The sequence below is a fragment of the Apostichopus japonicus genome, chromosome 20 (assembly GCF_037975245.1).
Source record: "Apostichopus japonicus isolate 1M-3 chromosome 20, ASM3797524v1, whole genome shotgun sequence".
In the NCBI taxonomy this organism is placed as follows: domain Eukaryota; kingdom Metazoa; phylum Echinodermata; class Holothuroidea; order Aspidochirotida; family Stichopodidae; genus Apostichopus; species Apostichopus japonicus.
In genome coordinates this window covers 21,145,972-21,173,173 of record NC_092580.1, presented here as the reverse complement: position 1 = coordinate 21,173,173, position 27,202 = coordinate 21,145,972, and the positions used below count along the sequence as shown (strand labels likewise).

At 36.3% G+C, this 27,202-nt stretch overlaps 1 protein-coding gene across 5 annotated transcripts in view; it reads right to left on the bottom strand.

Moving 5' to 3' along the window:
* The window catches only part of LOC139961946 (6-phosphofructo-2-kinase/fructose-2,6-bisphosphatase 1-like), a 44,886-nt gene that overhangs the window by 9,712 nt on the left and 7,972 nt on the right, over positions 1-27,202 (bottom strand). For 4 of the 5 annotated variants that reach the window (XM_071961653.1, XM_071961652.1, XM_071961656.1 and 1 more), the window contains exons 2-15: positions 23,724-23,849; positions 18,561-18,657; positions 17,213-17,276; positions 14,406-14,480; positions 12,214-12,270; positions 8,412-8,533; positions 7,710-7,771; positions 7,092-7,165; positions 6,481-6,699; positions 4,511-4,615; positions 3,919-3,960; positions 3,525-3,612; positions 2,844-2,906; positions 2,667-2,731 (exon numbers count right to left, since the gene is read on the bottom strand). In XM_071961653.1, coding sequence (XP_071817754.1) covers positions 2,667-2,731; positions 2,844-2,906; positions 3,525-3,612; positions 3,919-3,960; positions 4,511-4,615; positions 6,481-6,699; positions 7,092-7,165; positions 7,710-7,771; positions 8,412-8,533; positions 12,214-12,270; positions 14,406-14,480; positions 17,213-17,276; positions 18,561-18,657; positions 23,724-23,849 — 1,259 coding nt within the window. Of the gene's footprint in view, positions 1-2,666; positions 2,732-2,843; positions 2,907-3,524; positions 3,613-3,918; positions 3,961-4,510; positions 4,616-6,480; positions 6,700-7,091; positions 7,166-7,709; positions 7,772-8,411; positions 8,534-12,213; positions 12,271-14,405; positions 14,481-17,212; positions 17,277-18,560; positions 18,658-23,723; positions 23,850-26,943; positions 27,139-27,202 lie in introns of those variants that run through there. The other variant, XM_071961654.1, reaches the window with a different exon arrangement.

The window sequence follows — 27,202 nt, the reverse complement described above, 5'->3', positions numbered from 1 at the left end:
TGTTAGCATTATGAACACAACACATTGGACAAAATGGCAGCCCACTTAACTCTACCTTTTGAAACTTTAATATTTTGTAAATGAGAGTATTTATCGTAACAGTTGGTTCTTGATGATTGTTTTAATGGTCACATGGTAACTCTCTTCCATTATAATTTAATAGTTATGACTGGTATCCCTCTTTAATATAAAGTACTGGATAGACTCACAGCTGGAACTGACTTTCGTTGTTTAGTAATTGTAATAACAAAAGCCTGTCACCACATTTAACTAGTGTTATATTGGGTTGCTATAATGCAGTGGCCTTAGAAGTAATTTACTTGGAAACAATTAACTGGTTATTCCTGGTATGCCTTCCCAATTTGGTAAAAACCAAACATTAAACATAAACAAAAACTGTTAGAGTAAATGTCTCAACTGATGTAAACTATTATTTACAAGCACTTTGGCTTTCACAACATGCACCCATGTGACTTCTTAAGTGTTTTAAAATAGCTATCGAGCTGAATATTATTGTTGTGAAATCGAGTAAGACCACTAGAGCGATTCATATCTTAGCTGTCTCTAATCTGATCATACAAATATCAGGTTCACACCTAACAAGATACCAAAGTTTCTTTCCAACAAAATCACCATTTTTCTTTTATATCCAACATGTTATATATTTGCAAATCTTAGTGAAAGAATTTGAGTGATATGTTAGTCACAAACATGACAAGATGCATGCTTTTGAACAGTGAAAGTAAGTTTACGAACGCAGATGGCGTACACTGCAAAGTTTAAATCACAGCAACTGCCAGCATTCTGTTTATATCACCCTTGTAGTTGTGGGGTGGGGGTGGGGGGAGGGTGGAGGGGAGGGGTGGGATAGACAAAAAATAGACCATGATAAAGTGGAATAACAGAGTTCAAACTATGAGCAGGTAGAAGAACAGAATCGTCCAACAAATGTAAGCAGCATGGCCCCCCCCCCCATAAAAACTGGAGACGAAGCAGAAGAATAGCTTGACTTCAGCCGGGGGCTTCCCAAATCTGACACCACCCTCCCCACCCCTTGGGATACCTTCTACAATGACAGTTTCAGCCCCCCATGTTAATATGCAAATAAGTTGCAGGCCTAAGCCAAGTCTTGTTAATTTCTTTGAAAAGAGGCATTCTTTCTTGTGTTAAAGATGTGATCTATCTGACAAGATTTATGCAACAATCTAAGTCAACATTCTCTGCTCTTGCAGGAAAATGATGCAAATGAGGGGAAAGAAACATGAATATGCATACAGCAGATGACGACAGAGAGAGCTAAATGTTTCATGAATGAGCTGAACCTACACGTGTTGGCAAAATGGTTGCCAGAGTAAACAATTAGTAAAGGAACATCTGTCATGAAACATGTAATAAACTCTCATGAACGCTACTGTAAGAAATGAATGCATAATAAGGAGGACAAGACCACTCATTACCATGAGATAAACTGAAATGATTTTGCAGTGAGGAGGAGTGAAGAGACAGATACGTCAAGCAGGGAAACCTGAAACCCGAAACATCACCAAAATGAAATACTATGAGTGAAATCCTACATTAATGGACCTCTGGGTGGAACTAAATGGCACTGCAATCCATCTCTTACAGGTGCTAGGAACTTTGAATAGCTCTCCTCTGAGATCAATTCTTTGGGTGGGAGGGGGGGGGGTGTGGAGGGGCAGGTTAGGGGGTGCACAAACTATTGCTGGCAAAATATCTTGATGAATAACCAGTTGTTGTATATACATCAAAACAGTGGAGAATAAGAACGATGCTTCTGTACCGAAAACGAGTAAAATAATACAACTTTGACTAGCATTTCACATCCTTAGGATTTTTGATTTTTTTTATAACAAGAGTATTTCTGTAGTGGAAGGCTAACCCACATTTTTATATTTATAAAGTGCTAGCCAGCTGCATGTGTTGAAAGCCAAATGACTTGGAGCTATATCTTTTTGCAAATTTACAGATTTTAGCACATTTATAATTGGCTTTTCATAATGCACTGCCCAGTATCAGGATTATCTTTATCGATATGATGATTTTTACCAAAACCAAAATCGTTTTTTGGGAAAATGGCTGTACAGTTATAGGAATGATTTTCTATATCTTAAAATTTGGTGGTTTACCATCCTTTACTTCAATGTATTTGTAACGTAGTAATTTATTTTTTATTAAAACAGACAGCAACAAAGAGAGCAGCTCAAAAGATGAAATGAAAGAAGAAAAAGCAATAAAACAAAAGAAAACATTTGAAGTACTCCAATCGTAATTTTGACAATTTCTTGTTTTTGTTTTCAATTGTGACTGGCACTGATATTAAAATAAAGTGTCTGGGGAACAAAGTCTCTAGAATCAAATAGAATCGATAGTTACGGGCCAAGTGACATTCCTTTTGGGTATCAAAATTTCTATTGTGGTGTATTTACACCATTGGCAGTCTTATCATTTTGAGGTCATTACCAAGCAGGCTTGGCAAAAAAATTGGAGACCACATGCAGAAAGCTGCTTTGCAGTTAACACTTCACATAATGACATGGTTCCTTTAAAAAAATATTTAAAATGTTTTCAATCTGCTTTGTTGTGTTATTGAAAGAGAGTCTAATTACAAACAGAAGTTATAGTTAAGGCAATGATCAGACACTCACCTCTGGCTTTGGTCTATGGGTATCTACTGCAGGCACATCTAATGGAACGGTTTCTATCAGACAACCTGGAGAATAACAACAAGAATGTAAAAAAAAAAAAATAGAAAACTTAAATTTCATGTCTCACTTGAAAGGAGAATAAACAATACTTGAATGAAATTTCAGTAATCGACTCACCGTATGCGACTGGTTTCAGCTTGATCACTGTGTGTAGCGGACATTTCAGGTATGGAAGCTCTTCTACCATTGGCGGCAAGAAAGAGACAGAAAAGAATAAACATTAAATGTTAAACTTTACTTCACTGCTCCTACTAGTTCCTTACTTGCATTGGTTTAATTTTTCATTTCTTCTTGAGGCAAACAAATATCAAATTATTCTTAAACTTGTATTATGTGACCAGATAGAGTGTAATGCAACCACTATTATGAAATGCTTGTCAGATGTTAGATATCCCTAAAACATCTCTACAAACAGAGTACAAAATCAGTACATTCATTAGATCTTAAAATGTTGCGCCCCCTCCCCCTTCCTGGTCTCCCCTTCCTGGTCTCCCCTCCCCGTTCCTGGTCTCCCCCACATCAGAGCAGCAGTACACAAACTATAAATCTTCAATGAGTGCCGAACCACAACACCAATCTGAATCGATGATCAGAATGCATCAAGAGTTAGCTTGGACTATTACGTTTGAGGGAAAAAAAAATCCTACGTAAATTTTTCAACAACTGGAATCAATCTCGTGCCAAATGGAAAAATACTCAAGACCCATTGTTGGGTCGCGCCCCACTGTCTGTATACCATCGCTTCAAGAGCATACCTGGGAGTTTTCGTAATGTCTTTATCCCACTCTCTTTTATTACCTGATTTCTTATCCAAGAAGTACGCCAGGAGGCATCTCATAACACCCTGATGACAGATGACAAGAACGTTTCTCTGTCTCTCCAATTCCTGGAAGAAAATAACATCTTTGTTTAATCTCAATTACGATGAAACAAGTAAATTTGCATTATAAGGGAGGGAGACTGATGGGTTACACTCCCCTCCCCTTTCTCCACTCCCCTCCCCTTTCTCCACTCCCTCACCAAAGACAAGAAAATAAAAGACATCCCCCATCAATCTGTTTCTTTTATAGACACCACCTCAATCATAAAGAGAGAAACAACTTCAAAGAGAGATAACTCTTGGTCAGACCAAAGCTTTTCTAAAAATTCCAAATATTTTCTTATTCTAATTAGAGTAAATAGGAAAACTCACCATTGTCACTGGCTCCAATCTTGCCACAAGATCTTCATATGACTAAAGAAGAAATTTAAAAAAAAATCTCATGAAGCAAGTGATACACTGAGGACATACACTCTTTCAAGCACCATCCACTAAGAACTAGGAAGGAAAGATAAATTTATACTACCAAACATTCCTTAAAAACTGTTTCCAACATTTCCATCATTGTGCAACATTCCTTATTCATGGCAACTGACAGAAGCCTCCTTGCAAATGACAAACAGCAATTTAATATACTGATGAAACTCTCTAGCAAAATTTGAACAAGTTTACTTTGAAGTACACTATTGAAATGAAAGGGTTGATATGGTCTAATGGATGACAAGGGTGGAGAGGAGGTTGACCCTCTCAGACATCGATGCTTACTACAAGAGTCAGTGGGTATCAACAATGTATGAGACAATACCAACCAACCAGTTTCCAACCAACCAACCAACCAACCATACCAACCAACCAACCAGTTTCTCAGGTAAGTTGGCAATTAAAACAAACATTGCAACTTCTGCAGGGTCATGTAGCACCCTTACAGACCCAGTATGAGTAGATTTAATATGAGTTATCTTACCTCCCCCATGGGGTACCTGTAGTGGAACTTGTCCTGGTCCCTCAGTGCGAACTCTTCGGGGTGTTTTTCTTGAATTTCCTGATAAGTCATACTATCACACACCCCCTGAGAGATGAAGACAAAAGAATATTTACTTGCATATTCACAAAATGCAGAAAGTCAGCATAGATGAATGTACCACAACAATAATGATTCATTCTGTATGAATGTAATAATTCATGGGTATTTATTCTTTCTACTACACACACACACACACAAACACAAACTACATGCACATGCAAAGAAAAGTTGGTGAACCACTCAGAAGTAATAAAGCAAACATCACAAATGGATGCCACAGTGCATAGTAAAGACAAAAACAAGGCACACATATTTAAATGATGGAGATTTTGTAAACTGTGTGTGACTGTCTTCCAATGTAAAGCTTAACAAATGTAACCACAATAAATAGGCATTGAAAGAAAGCTGATGCAAGGGGTCATAGTAGTAAACAACCATGTCTTTGTTTTCTGATGAACTACTTCATGTCACATAATACTTTCTTGTAGGTGAAGAAATTGCCAAGAATGAAAACCAATCCCCCTCCCCAACACACCAAGTTAAAGACATAAATAACATACATTCTTGACAGTCTGGAATTGTTTTTAAAAAGCTAATAAAGGAAATCAAGCTAAGATTAAGTTTAAAAAAAAAAAAACACTAGCCCTCTAACATTGTGATTAAAAAAGAAATCCAAATTTGCTGTCAAGGTATATGATATACATCTTACAGCCACTGGAAGGGTTGTGGGAGTGGCATGTGTGTGTGTTTGTGTGTTACATCTTTTATAACTATGTAAACTCTAGAGTTATTTGTCTCATATTTGATGTGAAGAGGACAACGAAAGGCATATTAACTCCTGGAGATCAAATGATGCATATTTATGGCAGTTCTCCAGCAGTAGACACAACATGTGGCAACAATCAAAACCTCTCAATAACATAATCTTTCCTGCTTCTTATACAGTATACTGTACATAACCTGTCATTTAAGTACCACTCTCTTGTTATTCTATCTCAACACAGAAAACAAGCAACTGTTCATCTTGGCTTTGACTCAAGTGCCCTTTTTTGAAAAGATGATGAAGTTTTAACGCTGCCTAGTATTTTTCCATCTTGAAAAACCGTCTGCTCAGAGTATCTTTTCTCCTCTCACTTTTTTCACACTTTAATTATCTTTCCTCTTTGAATGGTTTCTCCAAGACAAACATTGATGGGTGATTGCCATGACAAGCTTCTGAAGTTTCACTAAGGTTCAGTCTTTTATGAAGTATGCATTTGGAAGAGACTCATTACAAGAGATGGGTAAAAAAAGCCTGGATCTTCCCCAGAAACAAATTTACTGGCAATTTCAGTTTTGAGTGATGCAAAGAGTCAAACAGTAATGATTGGAACAGAACCTAAAGTTACTGCAATCAGTGATATTAAGAAATGTTTGGGAACCAATTCATGGGGGAGGCAGAATTTAATCAGTAATTTTGAGGTAAAAGTATTCTTGCTTTACGTATAATCAGAATAGCTTACAGATGGTGAGATAGACGTCTAAAACCGAAGATAATAAGTATTGCTTACGTGCACAGATCTGCGTACAATATTACCAAGCAAGATCGACACAGATATAGGTGGATGCTTGCGATATTACAATGCAAGATACCAAAACCAGTATGTAAACCAAATAAGGAATAAATACAGTATATATGAACATGTCATTCTATCAGAACATGAAGCAAAACTTGCATCTCTTTACAAATAATCTTTTCCTCCTCTACACATAAATAAAAAGAATAAAAGAAAAGAGACATGGGAAAAAAATATATAAATAAATAAATAAATAAATAAAAAATAAATAAATAAATAAATAAATAAATAAAAATCAATCAATCAATCAATCAATAAAAATCAATCAATCAATCAACAACGAAGGGAACTTACTGCATCCAATTCATCCAGGGCTTTCCACTGTTCAATCGGTGCGTCAATTTTTTCGGCTGTCTCTATTGTACGATTCAGCCGACTGGTCCAGACCTTCAGGTCCACAAGATTCTGTTTACTCATATACTCGGCAAGAGCTGAGGCGTACTTCTTACCAGCTGGGGACAAGCTTGCGTTACCCCCAATCCTACCGATGAGGTTGAGTTCGCTCTCTCCATGCTGTCAAAGAAGAACGGGAAGAAGGAAGATACTTGAAAGAACCGTCCAAAGTATTATTAATGTATTATATGTTTGGAAATAGTTTAAGAACACCAAGGTACAGACGGAGTCCAGAGTGATTCCTAAATGTCAGATAACAAAGCCATTCACTGTTCTATTACTTAATACAAATAATTCAATTCATTGCAATACAATACAATACTAAAGAGGCAGTATAATTTGTATCGACAAATTGCAAGATGAAACCGTCTAGGTGCAATTAACAATAATTAATGTAAGATTGTTCAAAACTTAATTAGACAAATTGCAAGATGAAACCGTCTAGGTGCAATTAACAATAATTAATGCAAGATTGTTCAACATTTGAGAAAGGATTAAGGAACAGCACTCACCCTAGTAAGATAAATTGTTCTTGGCATGATGTGAATATTCATTAGATAGTACACGACTCTACTTTGCAGGTGACCTAAAAGGAGAAAGGAAGATGATAAAAGTGAGCAAAAACGAGGCTTTTACCATAAGCGTTGAAACTTTTACTGAATACATCAACACCTAGCCTACTGTAGACCTACAATCACTAATCACAGCAGATATTACCAGGCCTAGGCTTCTGTACTCCCCACACAAGCCTCTACTGCTGTAACTGTTAAAGGGTATCTTCTTGGCAGATTTTGGCATCTCTTCTAATACATTTTATAAACATTAAAACTGTTCATCCTTCCACCTTCAAATAGATCCATTGTAAGAAAGCTAGAACCGAGATGATATTTTCGCCAGACCAAAAGAAATCAACAATTAATTGAAAATAAGGAAGCAAAACAAAGTCAAAATACATCAATAGATTTGTTTTGACCAATCAGATCTTCTGAATTTCTTTTGCAAGTGCAGTATTTAAATGTTTCCTTTTAATCATGAGAAATGAGTTTTTACTTGAATACAATTTTGCAACCTGTAGGACTCCCATAACTCAAAAAGTTGAGACATGACCGTCAACAGTTTGGTCTCCTCACCTGTGATATTGTTGACAAGAAATTTAGAGTTGACGTTCATTATCTTGATAAACGAAAGATGTCTGCAGAGCAGGAAAAGAGTAATCTCAACATTAATTACTGTACCAGTTGGTTTAAATGGTTTGACAATGTCAAGACCGGTCTAAGCTTCAAAGGTTTGGTTATCAAATGATGTAAAACTACAAGAATGCAATTATAAACTTGAAGCAGGAGTTCTATATAATATTTACATGCCTTCCTCACTGTTACACTCCAAGGTAAGTGACATTTCACTAAACCGTCTCATCAAGGTTACAAAAGTAAATATGAGGGTAAAAATTGTTCGGATTATATGGCTCGATTAATTCTGAGGCTGTTTGTGCTTCAGTGCGATCATTTATGATGTCTTCACAAAAAGATATTAGTTTCAAATTAATAGAACCCAAACATATGCACTGGATATCTCTAAAGTGTTTTATTTTTCAAACAAACAATATCAAAGCTAAAACATTGAGTCACCTAATATTAATTATTGACATCTTCTACAAAAAAAATAACACAAGGAAACTCAGTCAAATTTAGACCACAAGTGTTTGTAGAATAACAACCAAATTCGAAATGAAAAGATTGTTTTTCAATTAACAATGTCAAGCATCAACTAAATTGAATTTATAACTCCTTTTACTGGGAGAAGAAAAAAGAACTATTTAGCCGATTACTCACTTGTCAAGTTCCTCATCGATGGTTTCGTAGTTATCTTCGTAATGCTGTATTCTCAACAAGAAGTCTTTGATTGCGTCTTCTTGGGCAGTCTTGTAGTAATCAGGACTGGATAATTTCACTTCCTGTCAAACACAAAGAACACAAAATACAGTACGGTAATGACAAACGGATAAACCGTCTTGTTATTCACGATTTGTTTCGTTACCTTCCGACATTTCCCCAACATTGCATAGATGGCATACAGTTCTGTGCACAAAATACCAGCAGAAACTTTAATATGTATGCACAGAGAGTTATTTCATCTGGAAACGTGATACTTTTATGGACGAGGCTATCGGCCTATCCTGAACACGCAGATACAGGACCCACTGTGTCTATGACAAACAGCAAGTTTGGCCAACTTACAGCCGACCATGTTCAACTTCTATTCCAAAGAATCTTGTTATGGGGAAGGATGCCAGAACTTGATACTATTCTCTAACAACACTGGGCAGTTTGGATGGTGAGAAAAATCTCCTGGTATCCAAATAAGACATTTATGGTAGTTCTATAAAGCTGTAATTGAGGATTGTCCAACTAAAATCATGAAACCATGCATTTATGTTTTTTTTTCTCATTATTCATTTTTCTCAAGAACCTTAAAGATGTTAGATCTTATAAACATGTCACTGGAAACTGGGAGTGGGACACTGAATCGTACTTTATGTGCAAATCCAATGAAGACATTTATTTAAAAGGAAAGACTCCCATTCATAAATAAATAATTTTGAAAATGAAAGAAAAAAGGAGAAGGGGTGAGGAAGGGGGGGGGGCGAGCAGGAGGAGGAGGCAGACTGGCAGAGCAACTTTAACACACTAATCTTGTTTGAGATACGACAAGATGGTCACTAAAGACACATGAATTTCAAGATGGATCCTGAGACTGTATTGTTTTCTTCCACAATGGAGGACCTCTCATCATTTTTTATCACACTAAACTGATAGTGATATTGCTTCTTGTTACCCTGAAGAGGAATGCTTGAATTAAATGCCTTCATGAAGACCCGAGGGGAATAACAACTAACCTCGGATAAAACCCAGTGTATAAACTAGCATGGCTAGCCTACAACCAAACAAACCTCAGATAACATCCAGTTTATCTACTAGCACGGATAGCCTACAACCAAACACACCTCGGAAAACACCCAGTTCATCTACTAGCACCGATAGCCTACAACCAAACAAACCTCAGATAACATCCAGTTTATCTACTAGCACGGCTAGCCTACATTGTTTCTAAGTAGTTCTTTTTAATCTAACAGACCTTATAATAAATATTAGAAGTTAAAGATCTCTTCAGACAGAAAAGCTTTCCTACCTCCATTTAGTATCGTTCATTAGAAACTGCCTTTTAAAACTTGCAACTTATTCAGCTAACAATTTGTTTATGTTTGTATACTTTTACTTGTTAAATCTTATAAAGGCAGTATCATGTTTGTTAATTTTTTAAGAAATAAGATATGTATTAAACAACAACAAATCATGTTATGTGATGGCCAACATATGCCTACTGTTCATTTCTTAAGTGTAGATCTTTTTACTCCTTCGTCAGCCTCATTTAAAAAAAAAAAAAAAAAAAAAAAAAAAAAAAAAAGATAGCAAATTGTTGCTCTTTGGAATGTTATTAGTAATTAAATACATTTAGAACATGATATAAAACAGAAAGAAACTTGACCCTAAAAAAACAGGCAAAGCATTATCTTGCTTTCTGCATGAGTTGTTTTGAAGAGAGCCATTCTCTTGACGTTTCCCCGACAGGTTTTGTCTATCCTACACCATGTTAAAATGCAAAACTAAGTTCTACGTTGATACACCAATACTGATATGTCCCAGCTTTTTGAACATCGACGAAACTATACTTCCGAATCTTTATAATTGCCTCATATAGTTGTCCAGGGCTGACATTTGTAAGAGCATCAAAACATGTATGTATGACTTGTCACTCAAGGTCTTAAGCACACAGTCAACAACTTCAAAATAATACAATTTTAATTCAATATCTATGATACAAGGTCGTTCACATGCTGATTCATGAGACCAAAAGACACTTCTACCAATTAACCAGAGGTCTGTGTGAGTGTTTCAGGGACGAAGAACGACAAATTATTTCACTTGGGTCGCATAGCTTGGGAGGACTTGAGGCATTCAAAATAGAAAGTTATTATTACACCCTGCCGCCTAGCAGATCATTTGCATATTAATCGGGAGGATATGTATGTATCTCTAATACCAGTACATGTATCAACAGATAACGTTACTATACGGGTACAGTGTGAAACTGTTCCATCATTTCCTGCAATTAACAACCATCAAACTGTCACCTTTCGTTATCGTAAAATCTCAATCATATCTCTCAATTGAAAGTTTCTTTGCTGGTGGATCTAGCTAAACTATATAGCTTGATACAGACCTTAAGGTATATATATGTATCTGCCTGGCACTCAGTTCCTAGGTCTTCATCTGTTAACATATCAATGTTGGCATACCTTGACTGTCATCAGTCAAAAAGGTTAGGACACCCTACCACCTGTAATCTAACTAACTGTTTGTACATACATACAGTAACTTTAGGTGTGAATATTAATACAAGGTCTATTTATTTACTTATTTATTTCAACTTTGGTTTGAGAGGTTTTAACTCTGTTAGCAGCCCTCTTAAATATATTTGTCTACTATAAGCTGTGTCAATATCAGCTATTAAAGCCTTGTTTGTTGTCTTTACACATCAGGGCCTGATGCTGAATTGCCTTGTTCTCTTCTATTTCTGATGTTTCCCAACTTTCTAACTCTTTCAATCTTGAGTTGGCCCACACACTGCTGGACTGATCGTGACCCGGCCCAACTGTACTGTCATAGCCTACTTTTTCGATACCCCTGAAAAGCATGTCCTCACGACTGAACCCTGCACACATAGCGACTGATCAGCACATGCATAATGGATATATTCTCTGTTACAGACTGGTGATGGTTTAGGTCACTCGCAATTTTACTTCCCCATGATTTGTCACGTTCGTTAAGGCCGTGCAGTGTTAGTCGTAAACCACTGCAGACTGTCGGTCGGGAAGATGCTAGTTGTTTAGTTCTCCCAACCTCAAGTGGACGTGACTTAAAACTGGCAGAATCATGATCAGTTGTAGTCTTGAAAACACACACACACACACTGAACGGCTATCCAAGATTTCTCCATTTAAAATTGATCCTGCTGAGTGAAGTGGGGGGTAAGTCTGACAGGGTGCTGTGGGCCTTTTCGAACTTACCCACTTAAACAAAAACGTTGATTTTGAAACTTAATCTACCAAGAATTTATCTACTTACAGAACTGCTGCAAAAAGACTCAAGGTGTATTTCTGCAACCTGTTGTACTTGCCAAGCCAGGTACTGTATAGTCAACTTGTGAGAAAACCAGCACAGATTTTGCTCACAACAATCCTGGCGATAATATTTCCTGGTAATATCCCATTAAAACCAGCAATGAAGGTAACATCATGTCATATGTTGTTTTTGAGCATGATGTTTACACTTTCTCTTAAAATTGTGAAAAGCCTTTCATTGGTTAATACTGAATTAACACACAAACAACTGAATTTTTAAATGTCACACTTTAGGGTAGACTACTAGATGGCAAACACTATGAAGTGTGAAGGTCTGACACCACCTGTCGTAGAGTAAAGAGGTAATTTTACCGCTTCAGAAGGACGTTGAAGCCTGTTCAAGATCGATGATTCTTGATGACATGACATGCGATAAAATGGTTTTTACTTACTTTTATATTGCACTGTATGACGTCAGGATCGCTGCACATGGACTCCACAAAGAAAACCTAAAAAAAAAATATATAAAAATTGACAAATAAAAGTAAAGGAAGAATGGAAAGCCGACTGTGAAGTGATCATATAAACTGATCAGTTTTGAAGTACAGTATATTGTGAGAAAATATTACACTGTTAGCCTATCACACTGTAGGTGTGAGAAATGCCTCCATGCTACCCTCGGTGTACATGAAACTGACAAACAATGTATCGTAACTTTTCACAGAGAAACCCTAACAATGATGTACAGCAGTTGATCAGTTTTAACTAGAGAGGAGAGTGAAAACTATAAGACAGTGTTAAAATATCAAACTGTAGATGGAAGAAAAATATGTTCATGTTACTCTAGGTGAATTTCAGCAGAGATAGCATTTAATGAATGTATCCTTGTAACCAGCATTTGTTTCATTTGTTACATTTTGTTACAAGTTTGTATTCAAGCACTGTTGTTGAAGTACCCAAGTACTGTAATAATACACTATAATATTCCACATAAAACCACCAGATTGAATTCAAGAGAGCTATGCATTTTGTCACCATGTGAAATAGATATATAAATTTGCTGGTTGTAGCTTCATCAGTGAATATACAGTTTAACCTAATTCTGAAATGAAATGAGGCATTAAGCTGTTACGAAGCATGGTCGGTATTGGCTGGGTGTTGATGTACTATAGATAGAGCATACACCGTAATACTGTAGTAAACAAAGAGCATCAAACTAACAATATAGTAAAGTGCTCTAATCTATTAGCATGTCCAAAGCAATTTGTTGATGACTAACTATAACCCGGCCTATAGTGTAACAAACAATGAGCTATGCATTTTATCACCATGTGAAATAGATATATTAATTTGCTGGTTGAAGCTTCATCATGTAACAAAGAATGATGGAGATGTATATTCTGAAAGCCACTTTGATCAAAACTGCCTCCTCTTTTAATGTTTCCTTTCTCTCCCTCTGTCCTTCAGAAAGTCCTCTACACTACCTTCTAGTAACGAGAAAAGGTACAGAAGCTACCAATTAATCATTTTTCCCAATTCAGAGTCAAACAGAGTTGCCATTAAATAAATAAAAGATATAGTAAAAGAAAAAAATTAGAGTAATAATTTTTCATCTCTGGTGCTAAGTCTGTAATATCAATCTCCATACACTACTTTCTACAATCCCCTCCCCCACCCCCCACCCTGGAATGTCAACATCTTTTATTGACACCATTACAAAATTCTCATGGCACCAGTTCAACCAGAGATTCCAACAGAAGGGGCCATAGTCAACTTGCTGGTAATGCAGGCATAATGTAGCCTGTTTGTGGGCTACGTCTGTAGCCATTAAGTCCCTCTATTACAGCATGCCATTGGCATGACCACAAGATTTAATAACTAACCTCAAATAGGATCTAAAGTTTACTACTCCAATAGTTACAATAAACGAATGCTACTGTTCACAAATAGCATAAGAGGATGCGGGGGGGGGGGGGGGCGGGGGAGGGCATACTAGTGCTCAAGTACAGTCATTGCAAAATGTCAAATTACTACACAAGCCTGAGGTATACATCAGTTTATGTACTGAAACCTGAAGCACTGTCAGTTTTATATCATGGATTACATTCCCAAGCCTCAGCATTGCTATGTAAACTCTAAGCACTATATTTGACCCTGCAGTTTTTTTTCCAATTGATGCTATAGATCAGGTAACATGTAAAGGGGCATTTATTTGTCACAGAATTCTTATGAAGAGAGAGGTAAGTTTCAAACTTGCCATGTTAGCATTGAAATTTGATTTTGTCTAAAAAGGTCGACCATGTTACTGTAGCTAATCTGCTCAAAGTCAACAACTATACTAGATTCTGCAAGGTAGCTAAAAAAAAAAATATGACAGAAATTATTAAGCTTTATCAGTTGATTTTGCCTTTCATCATCAACGTCCTGAAAAATTGATATGATATAGCACAGAACAGCCGATATACAGTAAATACCACATGTGCAGTAAAATGGTCTTTAAGAACTGTTATCCACAAGACTGTGGATATTTTAACAGAAACAGAGGACTGTTTAATTCAATACAAGTCCTGAGCATATGAATCCTTTGGCATACATGGGTAAATACAGGGACTTCCTGTTGTAAACAGATCATTCCATCACTCACGTTAAAACAATGCTCCTGGCAAAAGCTAACAATCCATTCTCTTCTCTCCCTTGTGGTGTTGGTTGCATCAAAGACCTGCGGTAATATAAACAAGAGGTGAATACTATTAAGGGACGCAATTATGAAGCTGATGATAGTGTGTTGTAAATATCTTTTTGAGTAAGAAATTATTGTTCATAATTATTCACTGAATTTTATTTGAATAAATGTTACACAAACTTTAATTTGGCTAGTGGAAGGTAAAGAAACACTGATTACACTAACTCGACGAATTGCTTGCTGCTATGTGACAGGACTACTTTTGTTGTATTTCTACATTAGACTGATCCGTATTACCTGGGAAAAAATAGAGACATGGGTATAAACCCTTCACCACTCTCGAAGGGGACCTGATCTTATAATGGTACATCAAAATCCAGTGCATACAGTACATTAGAACTAAGATTAAACAATCCGGATGGCTTCAAGACATCCTTGGTGTATGAAAAAAAGGAAAGTTATTTGCACTAAATATTTTATGCTACCAATCACACAGTCCCAAGACTATATTGTGGTAGTATTCGGACTATGACTAATTATTTTGTTATACAATTCTGAATCAAATGCTGTAGTCCAAACATACTTGAATTCACGAAGGAAACCAAGCAGACATCTATTTACTGGCTTCCATAAAAATGTAATAACTTTGAAAAAGTAATACAACTTAAAAACCAAATTCTTTGTTTCTTTTTGGAAATATTTCTAAGAGTATAGTTTTTCTCTGAAAACGTTTTGTCCAAAATATATGAATATGCTGTGAATGTCAGCAACTAATGTAAAGTAAAATGAGTGCCTAGAGAGAAAGTGCAAGAATAAAAATACCGTACTTTCAACTGGTTTAAATGAGGCCCTTAAATGATGCAGAAAATATTACTTATAGATCTCAACGACACAAGAACACGCCCCCCCCTAAAAGGCCTAGTACTGGCTCACAACTTTAAAGAGCCCCTGTCGTAAGTTACCATTATCAGTTACCCAATGCAAATTTATTCTCAACAGCTGGACAATCTGAATTTTCCGTTGCAGTTGCCCATAGGGTTATACGGTGACTGGTGGAAAGACCTGACTAAGAGCTCTAATTTAAATTATCTTAACTAGCTGAACTTCAGTAATGAGTTAAGCACACATACTTTATACGGAGGCTGGTTGAAAGACCTGACTAAGAGCTCTAATTATATATTAACTAGCTGAACATCAGTAATGACTTTAACACATATATATATACTTTATACAGTGACTGGTAGAAAGACCTGACTAAGAGCTCTAATTATATATTAACTAGCTGAACATCAGTAATGACTTTAACACATATATATATACTTTATACAGTGACTGGTAGAAAGACCTGACTAAGAGCTCTAATTATATATTAACTAGCTGAACATCAGTAATGACTTTAACACATATATATACTTTATACAGTGACTGGTAGAAAGACCTGACTAAGAGCTCTAATTATATATTAACTAGCTGAACATCAGTAATGACTTTAACACATATATATACTTTATACAGTGACTGGTAGAAAGACCTGACTTAGAGCTCTAATTGTAAATTATCTTAACTAGCTGAACTTCAGTAATGACTTTAACACACATACTTTATAACTGAAGTAGTACCAGTATGTGTCCATGGCTATTAATCCTGATTAAAACCAAAGACAATACTGATGCATGATTCCTACCTATGCACTAACAGGACCCTAGATACATACTAAGCTCATGTTTGGGGGGCAATCTACTCATGTTAACTTTTGTACTTTTTGCACATACACTGGTATTCATGTCACTAATAAACAGAGGCCCATAGATTAATGGTGAATTCCCAATCGTATTTTCTCCACCAAGGAGTCATTGACAATGCTCTACAGGGGCATGTTATGCATCACACATCTTGATAAATGTCAAGGCAACATTCATGGGTAAGTGTGTGTGCTACACATAATATATATGTATTCAACTGCACCATAATAATATACAACATTCATAATCCTATTGGGTTATGTACACAGAATAGAGAAAGAGGGGCTTAGCCCCCTGACACCTAATCCCAATCACAATGTACCAGGGCTTGCTAGGCAATTACAGACACATTTTCAGGAACAAATTTTATACACATCACGACAACAAGAAGTATTAAGTCATAATATACTGATTACTGTAGGTATTAATACATCTTAAGGGCATCTATAAAGGAAACAGACCTAGGTATGGATTCAACAGTCTGAGCACTTTACAAAACCAAATGTGTTGGAAATTTCATCATTAAAGTTTACCAAAGGACACCAAACTAGTGCAGAAGTTTAGTCTGGGCTATACATGCTTTACTAATTATTATTACTAATTAATATTACCATACTGATCATTATTTAGAGAAAAAAATTCACACCACCCTACCTCCAGTTACAGTAACTGAGTAAATGTAACTACTTACTGTGATCCCAAGTTTAATAGGTACATGAAACAATGTGTTTTAATTAAGTGTATACAGCTGAGAGAGGTTTGTAAGGTGGAGTGTCAGATGCTTTAATACCTGGAAATGGATGAGGAAGGGCCGGGGCAAAAGAAACAGCATTCCCTTCTTTACACTCTACTGAATAAATATGGCTTAAGTGTATCAATCCATTCAGAGATAAAATCTACTGATTGGGGATAGAAAAATAAAATTTTAAGGTTTTGACAGGGGGAGGAAAGGGGGGGGGGAGATGGGACAAACAGGACTGTAAATTATATCAGTATAAGGGTTCGTTACAATGTCATCAAACTCACCCCAACCTCTCCTTCTCCTGCTAACCATTTCACCATGTCTTCCATTGCCATTTTAGCACATTTCCTGAAAGTATTTTTAAATAAAATAAATAGAAATACTAGTAATAATAAAAAAAAAGTGTGGGAAAGAAAAAGAAACATGAAATGTAAATAACACCTCTGTAGGTCACACTGTAATAATTATCACACAATCTTTTCCATGATGTTCATCAAAATAAAATTGAAAGTTTTAATAGTGAAATCAATTGGCAGTTTCATCGAAAAAAAACCCCAAAAAACCCCAGCTGTTCACATGTGGCAGGATCTTGGGTCATATTCAACAACAAAAAATATTCACCAACAAAATATGTTAACACTGTAACTGTTCAATTTTGTTTTCTGCTTACTATCTTTATCTGACACTAGAAGCATACAAACAATACTCACAGTGTGAATATATAGTTCTACGTATAAATATTGTTGTCAATTTTCTGCCATTTCCTCTGATTAACAAGGAAGAGAAAACAAAATTTGGTAAGGTACCTAGATTTTCAGATCATATTTTTACTATTTTGCACTATCCACAAAAGCTTTTCCAGAAGCTCGCAATCCCTAGTTAAATGACATTTGCTTGTAAAATAAGAATTAATTGATTCGGTTTCAAATGTAATAATTATTATTATATTTAATAATAATAATAATAATAATATTAATAATAATAAATAGTCTTACTGAATATAGCGCAGAATCCAACCTACTGTAAAGGTTGCTCAATGCGCTTTACAGATGTTTAAGACTCAATTCATTGAAAAGACACTGCAATATATACCCTGTCATCATACTCTGTTAAAACTTACTCCAGATAAGCCCTGAATTATATTAATTCTCATTTACCCAGTGCTCATTTCACCTCAGTTTGAAGGCGATCTGTGACGACACTGATCAAGCTGTTGATTGCAATTCATTGGTCTGGCACAGAATCACTATTATTGACTTCTTTTTACGTTCGCTGGCTAGAGAAACCTCCGACATATTACAAAATATTACCCGACATGTAAGTCACCTTCTACACGTACATATAGCTGAAAATAGTATGAAGCCAATAAAATTCATGCAGAGGCTAATAACTCTCAGACATGAAATGCAACACACTGCTGCCAAACAATTTTGAAAACTGCATTAGCCAGAGGGAACATATCATTAACTCTCTGCCAATTGGCGCATAATATACTGCAAAAACAAGTTGACGATGGAAACCGGTTTTGGCCAGTTTCCAACATCTTTGTTAGATAGTGCCCTGATAAGAGACCCCGGTGGGAAAAGGGGTACATTATTTAAAACTGAGAGGGAGTACCGGGCAGTAACTTACCTTCTTATTTCTAGTGCCTTCTCATTATCATGCCGGAAGAAGTCATGAGGACTCGATCCCCCTACCACCTGTCTCCGGTATTCACCTACATTGAAAACTGGAAAGGAATGAACACAACTTCTTAGTAACATTCCCAATGGATGTCTTTAACAGAGAGGTACAGCACAATACTGTACAGTAGAGGAGAATTGTTGTTACATGCAGCTAAAAACTAGTATCTTACAATTCTTACAATATCTTACAATATCAAACATGGAATAATCTCCAGGATAATGTTAAGAATAAGCCTTCTTACTCTGTATTCAAAAGGAATCTCCAAACTGTAATTATTTCTCACTATTGATGGATTTATTCTTGTGTGTGTTTGCGATTAAGATCATTATAAAGATTGTTAGGATTGCTTATTAACATTATTAATTTCAAGTAGAGTCAATTCGATTATTTCATCACTGCAGATGCTACTATTAACTTTTCATTTTCTATTCTTAAGTTTTTCTTTCTTTTTTCTTTTTGGGGAGTCTCCTACTTTGTTAAGCCTTCCAGGCTTTATAGGAAACTTCCCGTCACACTGTAAATTGTGATGAAACAAATAAATATACAAATATACAAATACAATTGAAACGAACGAGAAACATCAACATAAAGGACACAACATTATAATATGAGAAATTGTTGAGATACTGTCGGCTGTCAAGATTTATTGAGAAAAATTTTTACTAGTAGCTTTTAAGGCTTTTTATATGTTATGTTTGGTACTTGAAAATAATTTCCTTCCATGAGAAAGGGTCATCATAGCCTGACTGGCGAAATTTCTTTCTACAAAATGAGGCAAAATCCAGTCAAATTGCTTCAAAGATGTATGTGACTTTGCTCTCATCAAATCTTGAAACTACTTCATTAATAACTGTGCTCATTCAATCTAAGAAATGGACTTGTTCAATTGAACAAGAGCCCAAGGGCACTGTGGTTCCTTGCTTGGGGTATATGACAATACACATCATATTATCAAGCAAGATTGGGCTGAAATAGTCCAAGTAATTGTCCTACATGTTCCCATAAAGTAACCAACACTATAGCCAACACTTTTGTGATCACAAAATGTGATCGGATTTTTTATCAAAAGGCACTTTTGAGATCTAAATATGGCGTCAAAAATGTAAGAAATATAAGAGACCTACAAGCGTGTCAACAGATATGATAACAATGGTGACCTCAGATGACATGACCTTGAAGTTTCAAAATGTTCCACCACCCCATTCACAACTTGTCCCAAAATATCAACCATGTCACACCTTGGCATTGAGATTTAATTGCATTAAATGTCAAAAAATTAACTTTTGAACTTGTATGTAACTTCACACACAAAGGTCACCCGGAGGTCAACCAATTGACATTTTTGATTGGTGAGACCTAAATAGAGCATGACTGTAAAAATTCAAACATTTTTTCTTTGCCCATTTTCTCCCCCCATAATACTACTTTTTTAACATTAGCTGACCTTTGGTGACCTTGGATCACATGACCGTTAAGTTTGAAAATATTCCCCTATACCATTTGCAACTTGTCCAAAAAAATCAACCTTGTCACACCTTCGCACTGGGAGTTATTGCATTAAATGTGTGAAAATTAACTTTGACCTCAAATAACTTCGCACACGAAGGTCAAATGGGGGTCAACCCATTGACATTTATGATCAGAAGGTACCTTTAACATCTGAAAATAGCATCGAAACTGTAAAAATCCACAAAACACGAAAAGGTCACCAGAGGTCAAATTGAGGTCAAGGGTCACCCAGATGCGGGTCGACAATTGGATTATATTGGAGCAACTCCCAACCCTAACGGACAATTTGTTCTTAAGTTGTCGCAAAAATACTAGTTTTTTATCATTAATTGACCTTTGGTGACCTTGTATCACATGACCGTTAAGTTTGAAAATATTCCCCTATACCATTTGCAACTACTCCAAAAATATCAACCTTGTCACACCTTGGAACTGGGAGTTATTGCATTAAATGTCTGAAAATTAACTTTGACCTCATATAACTTCGCACACGAAGGTCACACAGGGGTCAACCTATTGACATTTATGATCAGAAGGTACCTTTGACATCTGAAAATAGCATCGAAACTGTGAAAAATCCACAAAACACGAAAAGGTCACCAGAGGTCAAATTGAGGTCAAGGGTCACCCAGATGCGGGTCGACAATTGGACTTCATTGAAGCAACTCCCAACTCTAACGGACAATTTGTTCTCAAGTTATCGCAAAAATACTAGTTTTTTATCATTAATTGACCTTTGGTGACCTTGTATCACATAACTGTTAAGTTTGAAAATATCCCCCTATACCATTTGCAACTACTCCAAAAATATCAACCTTGTCACACCTTGGAACTGGGAGTTATTGCATTAAATGTCTGAAAATTAACTTTGACCTCATATAACTTCGCACACGAAGGTCACATGGGGGTCAACCCATTGACATTTATGATCAGAAGTTACCTTTAACATCTGAAAACAGCATCGAAACTGTAAAAATCCACAAAACACTAAAAAGGTCACCAGAGGTCAAATTGAGGTCAAGGGTCACCCAGATGCGGGTCGACAATTGGATTGCATTGAAGCAACTCCCAACCCTAACGGACAATTTGTTCTCAAGTTATCGCAAAAAATACTAGTTTTTTATCATTAATTTACCTTTGGTGACCTCGGATCACATGACCGTTAAGTTTGAAAATATTCCCCTATACCATTTGCAACTTGTCTTAAAATATCAACTGTGTAACACCTTGGCACTGGGAGTTATTACACTAAATGTCTGAAAATTAACTTTGACCTCATATAACTTAACATACAAAGGTCACCTTGGGTCAACTTATTGACATTTTTGATTGATGAGACCTAAATTAGAGCATCAAACTATAAAAATTCAAACATTTTTTTCTTTGCCCATTTTCTACCCCCAAAATACTAGTTTTTTGACATTAATTGACCTTTGGTGACCTCGGATCACATGACCGGTAAGTTTGAAAATATTCCCCTATACCATTTGCAACTTGTCCAAAAATATCAACCATGTCACACCTTGGAACTGGGAGTTGTTGCATTAAATGTGTGAAAATTAACTTTGACCTCGTATAACTTCGCACACGAAGGTCACACGAGTGTCAACCCATTGACATTTTTGATCGGAAGGTACCTTTGATATCCAAATCTAGCATCAAAACCAAACATTTTCTTTTTTGCTCGTTTCCTCCCAAAATAAGCACATTTTTTCTAATGTGACCTTTGACCTTTTGACCTTGGTTTCAGATGTAGTTTAATCTCCTGATTCCAAAAAACAAAACGAAAAGTCTGTACAACCATCCTAACTCCGACCGAAAAACTTTGACCCCATATAACTTCGCACATAAAGGTCACACAGGGTCAACCTATTGACATTTATGATCAGAAGGTACCTTTGACATCTGAAAATAGCATCCAAACTGTAAAAATCCCAAAAACACGAAAAGGTCACCAGAGGTCAAACTGAGGTCAAGGGTCACCCAGATGCGGGTCGACAATTGGATTACATTGAGGCAACTCCCAACCCTTACAGACATTTCGTTCTCAAGTTATTGCAAAAATACTAGTTTTTTATCATTAATTGACCTTTGGTGACCTCGGATCACATGACCGTTAAGTTTGAAAATGCTCCCCTAACCAGTTCACAACTTGTCCCAAAATATCAATCTTGTCGCACATTGGCACTGGGAGTTATTGCAGTTTTAATATTTTCGGTTTTTGGACCATAACTGACCTTTGGTGACCTTTGTGGGCACCAAAAACAATAGGGCACACCTTCTCCATATGGCGGATCTATAGTCCAAGTTTGGCCTCAATCCAACGTTCCCTTATTGAGATAGAGCGTACCCAAGCAAGTGTCACAGACACACACACACACACACACACATACACACATACATACACACATACACACACGCCAACCTGACTGCATAGGTTCCTTTTGCTAAAGCAAGGAACCAAAAATTCAACTTCTTTTGAGTAATGGTTAACTTCTAGCTGTTTCATTTTAATAATGCTGACTAAATTGAAAAGAAAGCTCTGTTTTATTATCTTAAGTCATACAGTACAGTATGTCATCGTGTGCCTAGTTGTTGCACCTTAAACATGCTTTATGATGTATCATACTGTACATGTATGCAGCATGGCGAAAGTCCTGTATTGGTGGAACTAGAACTAGAAGCTCTTTTGATCGATCAAAATGAGAGAATAAGTGATCAGTTTAAACATGTGGGGAAAAGCATATTTACTGTACTCCAAGTACACAGAGCTAGACAACTGTAAAATGAAAAGGTAAAACTTACATATTAACTGTACTTCAAATTGGATGTACACAAAATAAACCTTGTATTACAATTAATAGCCACTGTCATCATTATACCAGTACAAGGTGTTTTAGCACAGTACTGTTAGAGTTGTATCTAGATTGATGTGTGCGGCATCTACAGTAAATGGTTCTTATTTAATTGGTCTTGTTCAATAAACACAGCTGCAGCTGCAACACAGCTGCATCAAATATCAATTTTACTACAAGACTTTTCCCATGGTTGTATGGGCTCATATTAGCTGTTAATATCGTCAGCTGTTTCATATTTCTTACATGCATTTCATTTTTAATTGAAATTCTGGACACTGGAAAATTCACATTTCCAAGGAAATTAGTCTCTAAAAGCTATTTACTCAGTGCTTTTGCATACGAAATACAGACAGTCACTGGAATTAATTTTACCTCTGCCAGCTGGTAAAGCACTGTTTACATATATAACTTACTGAACATTACAAATGGATTGTTTGAGTTGCTCACTGATGCGTTCCCATTTGTTGCTACTGTACTAGGCGATTTTTTATCTCGAACAAGAAATCTAACCAACTTGTATAGTGCAGATGTTCGATGCTACATTGCATTTCATATTAGAGCAGCAAAGTTTTTTAATTTCAGCAGGACATTGAAAAAATCCATGCATAACCTCTGTGTGGATTTCCTACCATGCTGCAGAACTGTTCATGGCCAGCAAAATACTTTACACCGGGTCTCTTGAATGAACATCATCAACGTGAAACTGTGTAAACTAAAGACAACTTAGTCTACTTCAACACACCTTTGGTGGAGATCCCAACCCAATTCAAATAACGGCTAAGCTTTTGGGCGATGTAAGTTTTCCCTCTTGCTGGCAAGCCGACCATAACAATCACCGCAGGTGGATTGGAGAGGCTCGGACAATGGGCTGAAAGAAAATTAAGAAATAAGAAAATTGTTGATTTGTTTAAAAATGACACTTTATGTCACTGTTATATCATCACCAAGAGAATGACTGGTTGCATGACCTTCAATTCAATTCCCAATCACAAACTATCTCGGTAAAATCAAGATGGAGAAATCATTTGGCTACTCTCACATGTAAACAACGACCATATATGAGTAATGCTGCATTGCCCAGAGATACAAATCTTGATCAGGGTTGCAGTCACGTGGCAACTCCCAAGGTAGATTTGTAGCCTCACTCAGGCCCTCACTGAAGGAGGATAATCATGAATTTGAAATACCAAAGTTTGGGTTGACTGAAATGGGGCTCTCCAACCACGCCCAACAAAAACAAAGGGTGCTTTAATGTCGGTCTCATCAAAATTCTGCAGAACTTGCCAAACTGCAGCCTCTGACCCACTTTCATTTCTAATTATCGCAATTTTTTTTTTCGAGGTGTCAAGTCAAACCAATTTTTTAAACTTTTGTAATTCCCTTTTTGCGTTCGGACAAACTGCACTAGTGGAACCCATAAACTAGTCAATCACCCAGGACGTCTGTATGCAAGTTCACTATGTGTGTTCACAACTTCACATGCTAATAAGCCCTTCCACAAGATCATGTTACTTTGATTTAGAGCTCTGTTAAACAACATAGATGCCCTCCCCCCTACTGTAGGACCGATAAGACAGCGCCCTCTGTATGGAAACATGAGAGCTCAATTGCAGCACTGTCACTAGAATAAAATTTCAGCTTGGCTTTGTCCTGTCCACCATGAATTATATTTAAACAGTTCAGTTGGCTAACACTACACGTCGTATACGACATCCCAGAATGCAAGGTTTGGGATTGGCAAAGCTGTGCAGTTCAGTACATACTGTATGATACTATTTTCTGCACATGTATGCATGTCCAATTATCTATATTTTTCACAGAGCAAAGCACAAAAGCATAATCCAAAGTACATCAGCCAAATTGCCTGTACTTAACTTGTAGTATTTCATTATATTACATGTCCCATGTTGCCCAAGCAATACAGTTAGCTAATTATGCTATATAACCAGGGAGCTGTGTTAGAGTAGCAGCTCCCTGATATAACTATGCTCCACATTGTAACAGATACGAATTTAGGCATGTTAGCAACCCACAGTACTTACAACCACTGTTGGTGAGTGTAAGCACTGCCATACATTGCATCAATGTAGTTTGATGAAAAGATAAACAAATGTAACTTATGATGCAAATTAAATTATCATGTCAAAGAACAGTTAGTGTAACCACACATAGACAAATCTGACCACTGGTACAGTACATGCTGAAAAAATACATCCCTTGAACTAAGTTTGATGTAACAAGGTTATTTTTTAGAGTAAACTTTCATAGCTGCCCTTAATCCACCTTGAGGTACCGGACAATGGCAATCTACAATAGAGGAGATATTGGTCCTGTTCTGAAATTATTGGGCAAATATAGAAATTGTTCTTTTCTACAGTAGCATAAATTTATTAATTATGTAATATCATATGCATAAATATATGCAATTAATACTGATGTCCTATACTCTAGACTAAAAGTTTGTTATACATACAGTACCTTACAGTATATGATACATACTGCACTAACATTTAACACTGGTCAGGTCTCAGCATAACTGAATTTATACATACAGTTTATATAAGAAACTATATTGCAAGAGCACAGATGCAGCACGTTTTCAACGTGGCAATAGACACACTATATATATATAAATATGATTCCCTCAGCTCTGTACGGTTCATCATGTTAATCACAAATTATAGTCCTCGAACTTTGCAATTTAAATTTATTTCGTTTTCGTCCAACATGCACAACATGCACTAATTCAAAGAAAATTATGCTATATTTATATATAATAAAGCATATAATCTACATCACGTGATGATGTCGTGTGAGCAGCTCACAACTTTAATTGATAATTTTTTTTAATACAGTTCTTGATTACCAAAGTGATGCTTATGGGGGATGTTTCATGAGGAGTACACAGATGTACTTTAGAGTATGGACTAGTTTACAAATGAACAATGGCATAAGAATACTATACATTGCATCACAGGGCAAAGCAATGGCCGTCTGGTAGTCTGAGACAAGCAAATTTCTGTTTCTGACAACTGAAATAAGTTTTTTTGGGTTGTCCCTGGGACAACCAGCTGTTTTCATCAATTCAGATTACATTGTGACTAAATACCCTCAAACAGGTACAATGATATAAAATGGTACCAGCCTCCATCTCCATAGTAATTACTACATTGCATCTTAGGGCAAAGTTTTAATGGCCGTCTGGTAGTCTGAGACAAGCAAATTTCCGTTTTGGGCAACTGAAATCAGTTTTTGGGTTGTCCTTGGGACAACCAGTTGTTTCATCAATTCAGATTACATTGTGACTAATTACCCCCAAAAAGGTCAAATGATATACAATGGTACAGTACCAACCTCCATCACTATGGTAATACTGAAATAAAAGAAAAAGTACTGGTAGGCCTATGATCTAGCTGAAGGAGAGGTTTACTGACCCAAAGCTAGTGTTCTATTATAACTTCTATTTACCAATCCTAAGCATCTTTCCTACAGCTACATATCGGTCAATCTTTGTTCATCCTGATAAATTTTTTGGATAACCAATATCAGCTGTTGGGACGTAAAACTAATCACTTCAAATCAAATTTGCGGAACTTTGCGGCATTTTAATATCCTATCTAGCGAGTTTGGTGTCACCAACTAATGTAAGGAAGCATCCTACATTGATACAACTATTATAGTGCAGTGCTATACAGGTACACTATGATGCCTATGTGACAATTGTATGAATGACATAAGAAGTGTTAGCAATATGACAGAGGTTATATCAGCCTGCATATAGTTACAAGTTAACTATGCCTACAGTTCTGCAAAGATGGTAAATTTCTTAGCATCTAGATTTCTAGATATTTAATACTGTTAACAAGTTAACATGCACATCAATAATTACACCTTTACCATTAGGATCAGTGATGACACTGACTGGTAAAGTCAAATCAAATCACTTGATTTAGTTTTTATACCTGTTTTACTATTCGGGCAACCAGAGGTAGACTTTTTTGCACTTTGCCCAGAATCCATTTGACGTCAATTCAAGTCCCACTTTCTCAGCAATTCTATTCTAATTCACTAAGCCTCACTTCCTTAGGTCTTGCCTCAACTCACTACCAATGACTTTACAGTTTGACCATAGAGTCACCAAACAACACAATACCTGTACTGTTACAACAGCATGTAAACTACACCTACTATATTGCCTCTGTATGACTGTACAGCCAAAAT